The sequence below is a fragment of the Anastrepha ludens genome, chromosome X (assembly GCF_028408465.1).
Source record: "Anastrepha ludens isolate Willacy chromosome X, idAnaLude1.1, whole genome shotgun sequence".
Lineage (NCBI taxonomy): Eukaryota > Metazoa > Arthropoda > Insecta > Diptera > Tephritidae > Anastrepha > Anastrepha ludens.
Window position 1 is genome coordinate 75184243 of NC_071503.1, and position 10314 is coordinate 75194556.

Here is a 10314-nt window from a genome sequence, read left to right on the forward strand (position 1 = left end):
TTCAACATCGACGTCGGCGCAGAATATTCATGGCCTGAAGGTTATGCTGTGTATCTGGTGGGACCAGCTGGGTGTTGTGTATTATGAGCTACTGAAACCGAATGAAACGATTACGGGGGATGTCTACCGACGACAATTGATGCGTTTGAGCCGAGCACTGCGAGAAAAACGGCCGCAATACGCCGATAGACACGACAAAGTTATTTTGCAACATGACAATGCTCGGCCACATGTTGCACAAGTGGTCAAAACATACTTAGAAACGCTCAAATGGGATGTCCTACCCCACCCGCCGTATAGTCCAGACCTTGCGCCATCCGATTACTATCTCTTCCGATCGATGCAACATGGCCTGGCTGACCAGCACTTCCGTAATTACGATGAAGTCAAAAAATGGATCGATTCGTGGATTGCGGCAAAACCGACCGAATTTTTCACAAAGGGAATCCGTGAATTGCCAGAAAGATGGGAAAAAGTAGTAGTAAGCGATGGACAATATTTTGAATATTAAATTTGTAACCATTTTACGTCAATAAAGTTTCAAATTTCGAAAAAAACCGCACGAACTTATTCATAGTCCTATTACATTAGCAAAAGGAGGAATATTAAACTCACATATACTTCATACAGATGAAACAAGAGAAATAATTCAGAACGAATTACAAGCAGTAACCTTGACAGACTTATTAGACGTTTCAACATTTAAAATCATACAAAAATCAGATCTAATTATATTGTATATTAAATATCCCAAAATAAATAATATTTGTACGTTATTTGAAACCAGACCAATATCACAAAATGATGGGAAATTAATAATTGAGAATGAAGTAGCATTATGTAATAACACATTTATATCTATTGAAGAATGTAAAATTGAAATAAGTAATATTTTTTGTAAGCAAAAATTACAAAATACATGTTTTATAAATTTGTTAAATAAAAAGCCAGCTAATTGCACTAAAATCAAAGAAAATAATAAACAAATAGATAAAATAAGAGATGGGGCTATATTAGTTTCAGGGAAACATACAGTTAATAAAATTGTAATAAATGGTACATATTTAATAACTTTTAATATATTACAAGTGTGAATATAGATAACAAAACATATGAAAACCCCACAGGAAAAATTGTAAAATTTATAAAACAAAATCATTTTAAAAATTATGAAATACTTGAATTTGTAAACTCAAATGACGACACTTTAAAGTTCACTAACATAAATTTCTTAGAAAAAATTGGAAATTCGTATATTGAAAATCCCAAATCAATGTCATTATTGACCTTCATGTCACTGGCAATAATAGCATATACAGTTCATAAATTGATATTGTTTATACAAATGAAAAAGCAAGAAAAGTTCCAAAGAAATCAAGAAAAATTATATTTTGAGTTGCAAAATAACATAAATATTCTAATATATCAAAAGAAATCGTTGAATCGAGGGCGATTCATTTTAGAGAAGGGGGAGTTAACGGCAGACCACTTACCCCATTACAATGCTAAATGTAAACACAATTGAGAAAACATATTTTGCATCTTACAAATCCGCCAGCTCAGCATTATGCTGCTGTGTAATAAAAATTAATTGAAAATGAAATTGATATCTTCTTTGACCAGGCTGATGCAATGCCAAACCATCATTGTGAAACACATAGATTTAAGTAAACAAATTGTAAAGATATAAATAAGGGAATTTATAGAATAAAGTTTAGTTTTTACTCCGTCTTCAACTGAAGCACGTTTTTTTTTTTAAATGTTATTCCAGTAAGGAAAAACAAAATTTGCACGCACCCTAAGTCGCATTAACTCGCGACTGTCGAACAGTTAGAAGACATATTTACATACATAAAAACTTCATAAAAATGTTTAAAAACACTGTGGAACAAATTCAGGTTAGCAAAAATTAGGTCCATTCTGAGAGTGGCGGGTGAAAATAGAGGCGAAATTAGAAGACCCGTATCGCGCCGTTTGTTTATGTTAGTTCGAATTTTTTTTTAATCGGCCTTCGAAGTTTGCAGTCAAATGCCGATTTTCAGTATATTGTTTATATGGTTTTTTGGCTATAACTCGTCGACTAATTGATATTTTTTCAATCTGTAAAAGCCAAATTATTGCTAGAGACCTGTGCAACAATTACAATTTTTGAAAAAATTGATTTCGAAAATTTTTATGGTACTTATGAGGCAAAATGTTGGAAAAATAATTTTTTTTTCATGTTTTTTGAAAATATTTTCCACAAAACTAAGTGTTTTTTACTTTTTTTGTGATCTATAATATGCTTCTCAGTTTCTTTATTGAATTTCATTTAAAAAAAATTTGTCTTAGTCGATAATTTGCGCTTTAGGCATGCAGTCATAATACAAAACTTGCGTTTTTTGAGCTTAATATTAATTTATTTCTCATTTTTTATTTACCAATTTTGTTCAGTGTTGGTTTTGAAGAAACATAGAAAAAGAAAATATAAAAATATGGAAAAAAATATAATTTTGAAATGTTAATAATGAAAAGTTTTAAGTAGAAAAATAAAATAAATTAAATTAATAATTTGGCCAGCTGCCGTTTAGCAGGCGGCTGTGGATCAACATCACTGCTCTCTCTAATGTCTTGGTCATCGTCATCATCATCAGAGAGATCGATTATTTCGTCTAACAGATATTCTGGATTTTCATCTGTGTCTTCTCCTTCTTCCTCGTCTTCCTCTTCTTCAAAGGTGTTTTTATACCACCAACAAATTTCAGCGAGTATCGCATCTGGAGATTTCTTTCCTCTGTACCTGAAACGAAAATAGTTTTCAATCGTTAACATGTTTAAATTGTGCACTCTGACCAAGATATTAGAAAAATCTAGGAATTCAAAATATGCACACTCTATAGTTACCTTATTTCAAATGGAAGCGCAGTTTGGTGATGACGTTCGCCTTGCTCATCAGATTCAGTTGGCAACTGTTGAGCGAGTTTTTCAAGATGCTGATGCAAGAGATGAATTTTGTATGACATATTAACCCCAATTTCAGCGAAAGCTGCCAACATGTTTGCAACAGATTGCCTGTAATTTTCTTCGCGTTCTTTACCCAAAAGTCCTTTGATGACTGCTTTCAATGCGAGCCATGCATTTAATTCTCGGTCTGTCAGAACTTGCTCAAAATCTTAACGACTCATTAGTTTCCGTATGTCGGGACCATTAACAACCCCTTCCTGAATTTTGGCCTCACTTAGTCTTGGCAAAATGTCTTTCAAGCGGTTGAATACTGCTGGTCTTTTTGCGATACATTTCAAAAAATTTTTAGCAATGCCAAGTTTAATGTGGGGCAACGGCAACAAAATTTTCATTTCAGGAACAAGACTTTCGTGTAGCCTATTGTCATTAGGCCATTTTCGCCCAATTCGACTACTCCAGTTATGTTGTTTGTACTGGTTTCTTCCTTTAATACCTTCTCCGTATCGTGAATCCCAATCGCACAAAAAACACGGATATTTTGGACGGCCAGATGCTGTTAAGCCTATAATCAAGGAAACTACTTTGAGGTCGCAGCAAATGCGCCATTGGTGTTCGTTATATTTGACTACTTCCAGAATGTCTTTCAATTTATCGAAAGTTTCACTAGTGTCAGTGCTATACGCAATCGGAACAGAAGGCATTCTATTTGTCTTGTGCAAAAGCACAACTTTTAAGCTGATTAGTGAACTATCGATAAAGAGACGCCAATCATCTTTTTTATAGGTTAACCCTATCGCCTCCATTAACTTTTCAATATCGTTGCAATAAGCGAAATTTTTTGCATCATTGACATTGAAGAACTTTTGTAACTCTTTTTGGCGTTTTCGATATGCTGTTACTTTTGTACCTTTCGTCAGCAAATTATTTCCTTTCAAAAATGAAGCCAGTCGTTCTGATTTTTTCTGAGTCAAACACAAATTTGCAACAATTCCATCCAATTGGTTTTGTGTTATTAGGATTGGGTCCTTTGATGTTTTATAGGATGTACCTTCACCAGGGTTGAATTCTGAGGAGAAATCCATGGGTGTAGCAGCGGTGGTTGTAGTACTGATACCTGTTTGAAGATCAGTACTTCGGTATGTTGGTACTGGAACGAATTCTGAGTGCGGTAATGGTAATTGGACACTTGACACTGCTACATAAGTTTTATTCTTTGTTTTCCTTCTATTCAAAGTTTTATTGTAGTTGGTACATCCATAGCAATTTTCTTCTTGATGTGGGCTATTATCTGACCACATCATTGGTACACCAAAAGGCATAGCCTTCTTCTTTTCACTTTTCCATTGCATAAGACTTGAATAGCAATTAAAGCAAACTTTTTTAGGGGCATAGATTACGTCATTGATAAACTCTTGCGAGAAATATTGTCTATAGATTTCCAAAAAAGAATCAGTCACTTTGCCGCATTTTTCATCGCTTACTATGAAACGTCCACAAATATTACAAAAATGGTTCATTTTACATGTTGGTTCCGACATTTTTAATACAATATATATTATAGAATCTTTTTTTTTTGTTATTTTTATGAAACTGATACACTTAACTTAAATCACTCACAAAATGAATTAGGTTCCAAAAGAATGAATAGCAAATTTTATCACGACCGAGCGAAAATTAAAAGACATCAGCTTCGGCTGAGTTTCGAGTCTTAACTGAATCTTTATTTTTGAAATTAGTTCGCATGCAGATTGTTAAATTTTTTAGTTCTCATGCTGTTGTAATTTGAAAGTTTCCACTCTTGAAATAACAAGTTGTAAACAATAAGGTCTACAAGTCGCAAAACGTGCTTAAATGTCGCTATGCCAGTAGATTATGATCATGGCAAATGCAAGTAGTAAACAATTCGCCGAAATACCTGTACCGGACTATTTGGACCCCCTCTCCTGTCGGTATGAATATTGTGGGGGTCATAGTATGGGAAATGGAATTTTGTTTTTTTCAGTTGTCTGCCGACTTTTGCTAAGAGCACTGCGTGCTTCTTTTTTAATACATTATAACCGTTATTTAATCAATAAATATTACACTTAATTAAACTGTTGTTTTAATCATTGAAATTTCAACACAAATGTTTACAAATATTATTTTAATAGCTATTGATTGTTCCTGGAAATTCCTTTTCTTAATTGTATTCTGGGAATTTCCTTTTCCTTAATTATTTTTGGAACATGCTTTCTTCTCGGAAAATCCCTTTTTTAATCCATACTTAGCATTTCCTTTTCTTTAATTGTTTTTGGAATGTTCCTAATTCTTGAAACTTCCCTTTTTAATTACTTCTACCGAAATCGATATTTATTTAATGGTTTTGGGGATTTTTAATTACTATGTGTTTACCAGGAATTTTGGGTTTTTTTACATTAGTTTTATGTAATGAATGTGTTTATATCGCACAAATTTTCGACTGATACTATATTCTTTTCCATGATATTTATGTGATGGATTGAAAACTATATTTTAGATAAGAAAAAAAGCGAAAAACAATGAGTTGCTTGCCAGATATTAAGAAATAATAAGGAAAACGTTAATTTTTCGAACATTTTGTGACTTTCGTCTAAGTAGCTGCCAAAGTATTTAATCCCGTAATTTTCTTTACAAATTACATTTATTTAAGAAACTGAGAAGCATATTATAGATCACACAAAATGCAAAAAAGACTTAGTTTTGTTGAAAATATTTTCAAAAAACATAAAAAAAAATAATTTTTCCAACATTTTGCCTCATAAGTACCACAAAAATTTTCGAAATCAATTTTTTCAAAAATTGTAATTGTTGCACAGGTCTCTAGCAATAATTTGGCTTTTACAGATTGAAAAAATATCAATTAGTCGACGAGTTATAGCCAAAAAACCATATAAACAATATACTGAAAATCGGCATTTGACTGCAAACTTCGAAGGCCGATTAAAAAAAAATTCGAACTAACATAAACAAACGGCGCGATACGGGTCTTCTAATTTCGCCTCTATTTTCACCCGCCACTCTCAGAATGGACCTAATTTTTGCTAACCTGAATTTGTTCCACAGTGTAATTTTTCGAGTCGAAATTAATTTTAGACAAGAATTCATAGAGCATACATTGATGTATATCTATGTATATCAATATATGTTAGTTATGTTTGTGCAAAAGTTTAATTGCATCTTCAATTCTTATAGAGTTAGGTACATACGTGCACACGCACCACCTTATCATATTTACATTTGAATATGCATTCATTTGTTCCTTTGCAAACGAAATTTTTTTCAATTTAGATTTATTACATGGAATAATATATGTATGTATGCATTTTATAGATAGTATAAAACTTTGAAATTTAAAAGAAATTAAAGAAAACTTCAAAGAAACGTATTTACATACATATATGGGATAACTAAGTTCTAATGCATATTTAATAAATATAGTGTTGTACGCATACATATGTATGCACTGAAGCAACATGACCTACCTCAAGAGCATCGCCTATCATATTTCATGCAATAATTAGGGAGTAAATATTCGAATGATCGAATTCCTGCAAATGCTAAAACAATTTCATCTGCATATGCATCGACGTATGTATTTGCATGTGCGTATATACACACTTGATGCCCTAATTATGTACGTTCAATTGATCAAATCAAAAAATTCTTTATAGAAAACGCTTCATTACCAGGCACACAGGAAGATGGCATATGCAAATATAAATATGTGAATTGAATTCAAGCAAAACAATGCTTATTAATATACACATATGCATGTACATACAACCGCACACGCAGGGCACTCACTTTATTCCTTTAATTCCGAATGTCGTTCAAAGCTAAAATTCTATGCCTAGCGACTACAAGAACAAAAAAGTTTTGATATTCAAAATATGTAAATAAAACAATAATTTTAACAAACCCAGAATATCCTCCATATTTACATATTTTATAGGATAAAAAAGCATATTCGTATGTTACCGAAGTATGTATATTTCGATCAGTAACAAAATCTGTTAAACTGTTTCTAATTACATACATATGTATGTATGTACATATATATGTACATACACATGTGAGAAACAATTAAGCAAAAGTTCAATGTACTGAAGCAACCATGACCTACCTCACGTATTGGCATATTGTTGTGACCGAATTGCTGTCTAATGCTGAAAACAGTGAAGCCCGCACGGAATTTCCTTACCGCATGCCTTTACCGTGCACAAAACTGAGCAAAACTATTTCCCGTAGATAACAGCTGTCTTAGTTGGTTACATACATACAAACAATATTTACAAAATACATCAGTGACAAAATGGACGAAGAAGACATCGAAATTTGCGAGTTATTTCTGAATTTATTTCAACTATATATTTTATATAAAAAATACAAGGACCAAAAAAAGTGCAGAAGGTATAAAGTTCGGCCATTAAATAGGAATTGGGGCACAAGTGGTTATCAAATCCAAGTGTTCCGCCGAATGAAAACATTGGAGCCTGATGAATTGTTTTCACACACAAGGATGTCCCCGCCTGTGTATGAGCTGCTTTTAAAATTAGTGAGCAGTTCCTTGAGGAAGCCAAAACAGCGGATTGGTCCTGAGGAAAGACTATCTTTAGTTTTGCTGTATGCATATTGAGAAAGCGAGGCTTCAAGTCGATTAATATTTATTTCTTATTGGTTGTTTAGATATTTGTCACAAGGTGTATCTGTGAAGAGCATTGCATGGAGTTATAAGTTAGGTGCAACGACTGTGCGCGAAATTATACAGGAAACTTCTGAAGTTATCTGGCGGCTACTTTCTCCAGTTTACGTTAGCGAACCTACAGAATCCCAGTACAGGGATATTGCGAAGGATTTTTTTGATATGTGGAACATTCCAAATTGTGTTGGTGCAATCGATGGCAAGCATGTTGCAATCAAATGTCCAGCCAAGTCAAGTTCGATGTATTACAACTACAAAAAATTCTTTAGCATCGTTCTGATGGCCGTTTGTGATGCCAAGTATACTTTCACTGCAGTAAGCATCGGGAGTTATGGTAGTCAGAGTGACGGAGGTAATAAAATTTAAATGTAATAAGTTATTTCACCTAATACATATGTATATTTTACAGGGATTTTTCAACTTTCATCGTTTGGACAGAACTTGATGCAAAATACTTTGCCACTACCGCCTCCCGCGCGTATATCTATGGAATCGCCCCAACCATTACCACATTTTTTCGTTGGTGATGCTGCATTCCCATTGAGAACAAACTTGATGCGTCCATATCCCGGTTTTAACTTACCAAGAACCAAGCGGATTTTTAATTATCGCCTTTCAAGAGCGCGTAGAGTAATAGAGAACAGCTTTGGAATATTAACGGCGCGATGGAGAATTCTTCGCACCACGATTGAATGTGACCCTAAAAATTGCGAAAAAAAAGTGCTGGCCTACATTGTTTTACACAATTTTATAATTTTAAACGATCACAATCGTTGGTATTGCCCTGAAAATTATGTTGATCGACAAGAACCAGGCAACATCGTTCATCGTGGGGAATGGCGACGAGAAATTAATAGTGAATCGTCATTACCACGTATACGGACTACAATTCGGAGAGCCTCAACAAATGCATTTAATATCCGCGATAGGCTTGCTGACTATTTCATAAATGAAGGAGCTTTACCATACCAAGATGACATAGACCTTTCCATTGGCGGACCCTACATATAAAATTGAAAGACATGTGAAGTGAAACAAATATAAATATAATGAATTATTTTATTATTTATGTTTATTTATTTATGAATTTTATTTACGAACTTTTAGTTATGCAATTTATATATATAAATATACTTACAAATATAAAGTCTAATTGTAAATTTATGCAGTTACAAATATTTGGAAATATTTTCATTCTTCAAGTAGTTTTTATTTTTTCAAAATTCAGGTACAAAGTTTATATATTTAAAAAATCACAGCATTCATATTTCACATTCAATTCCAAGATTCTTAAAAGTAAACTTAAAAAAATGAAATAAAAGATAAAAATAAAAAACATTCAACGAATTATAAAGCTTAATTAAAAAAATTCAAACTAAGATAAAAATACAAAAAAAATTCAAACTAAAAAAAATCCCTCATTCCGGCTCCTGCTGTATTTTAAATATAACGTCGAGGATTCCTTGCATGGCCCGGGCTTGCTTAGCTGCACTCATTTTGGCAACCATTGAGCCAATCATGCAACCGAAGGAGTCCGCCGAGTTGTTTGGTCTGTTTTCTTTCTCCAGGCATCTCTTTTTCAACAGACCGATCGCTTCCAAGATGCCATTCTCCACCTCAGCACTTCTGTCCCGTTTTTTTCCGCTAGTTCGCTGTGACTGGGGTGGAGATGTCGCTGATGTTGATGGGAATGGTGGATCTACATCATCCAAAAACTCTTCTTCTGGCACTATTGGCAACGGTGAGAGCGTAGTAGTAGCAGTTGAAGGCGTAAGCGAGGGTACTGCTGGGCACACATTTTGTGAGCACCTAATTCTTTAAAAAAACATTATTAATTATCGCTTTATAAAAATATTCCAACTATACTTACGGTCGAGGAATAACATCCGGCCTTAAAAACGACATGCTTTTAAGCAGATACCACGGCCTCTGGTAGTCTGCTCCACTGCCTGATAGTGCTTCCGATTTTCTGGCTTCTCTGCCATAGCGATCGCGCAGAGCTAACCACCTCCGTCTGCATACCTCACCTTTAAAATAACTTTGTTATGAAATATTAAATACTAGTAAATATAGCTCCCACTCACCACTTGTGCCCAGCTCCTTTCCCATCTGTTCCCATATCATGGCTTTTCTTCCCTGCAACTTATACAGAGGGTTGCTCTTGTCGTAGAGCTCCTTTTTATCTTGCACTAGGGATACAAGTTGCTCATCATTCAGCGCCATTTCCGTGCTTTATGTGTTTGTACACAAATTTATAAATATATATGCATATGCATCTGCTTGTATCGACACAATGTTGCCATTGATATTTTTGCTTACACACTTTTTCACACTTCCGCGTTATCAGTTACAATTTTTCATTGTTTAATAAACCAAAGCCAAAAACCAACAAATGCAAATAGTTCATTTATCTATAATTAACATTATTGAACAGTATTTTTAAGCTATTTTAACAAAAATTATTACAAAAATTCTAAGTTTATTTTGTAAATTATTTCGAAATGTACTGCTTGGCAACACTGCGTGGTGAGAGAGCAATCAGCTGGGTCAAAACTACGGAATTTTTTTAATAATCGTGAAATAAAATCTACGGTACTACGATACGGAAGGAAGGAACTTTTCGTTTACATGGGGTTCTCATTAGTTTGATT

General features: G+C 33.7%; 2 protein-coding genes across 2 annotated transcripts; one reads left to right on the forward strand and one right to left on the reverse strand.

Annotated features, from left to right (window-relative positions):
- Nucleotides 1-7809: 7809 nt before the first annotated feature.
- LOC128870457 (uncharacterized) lies at nucleotides 7810-8692 on the forward strand. The gene is made up of 2 exons (XM_054113122.1): nucleotides 7810-8015; nucleotides 8073-8692. Exons 1-2 carry the CDS (start codon nucleotides 7826-7828, stop codon nucleotides 8672-8674), a joined length of 792 nt encoding a protein of 263 aa, XP_053969097.1. The 5' UTR covers nucleotides 7810-7825; the 3' UTR covers nucleotides 8675-8692.
- Nucleotides 8693-9081: 389 nt separating this feature from the next.
- Nucleotides 9082-9886, reverse strand: LOC128870221 (uncharacterized). The gene is made up of 3 exons (XM_054112819.1): nucleotides 9748-9886; nucleotides 9534-9690; nucleotides 9082-9472 (listed from the first exon to the last, which is right to left on the reverse strand). Exons 1-3 carry the CDS (start codon nucleotides 9884-9886, stop codon nucleotides 9082-9084), a joined length of 687 nt encoding a protein of 228 aa, XP_053968794.1.
- Nucleotides 9887-10314: the final 428 nt, after the last annotated feature.

What these genes read in the sequence shown, in the direction of transcription:
- LOC128870221 (XM_054112819.1), bottom strand. Translation starts at nt 9,886, where the DNA reads ATGGCGCTGAATGATGAGCAACTTGTATCCCTAGTGCAAGATAAAAAG. An exon ending in AAAGGAGCTGGGCACAAGTG is followed by an intron (nt 9,691 to 9,747) that starts GTGAGTGGGAGC and finishes GTTATTTTAAAG; the next exon opens with GTGAGGTATGCAGACGGAGG. An exon ending in CCGGATGTTATTCCTCGACC is followed by an intron (nt 9,473 to 9,533) that starts GTAAGTATAGTT and finishes TTAAAGAATTAG; the next exon opens with GTGCTCACAAAATGTGTGCC.
- LOC128870457 (XM_054113122.1), top strand. Translation starts at nt 7,826, where the DNA reads ATGTGGAACATTCCAAATTGTGTTGGTGCAATCGATGGCAAGCATGTT. An exon ending in TGGTAGTCAGAGTGACGGAG is followed by an intron (nt 8,016 to 8,072) that starts GTAATAAAATTT and finishes TATATTTTACAG; the next exon opens with GGATTTTTCAACTTTCATCG.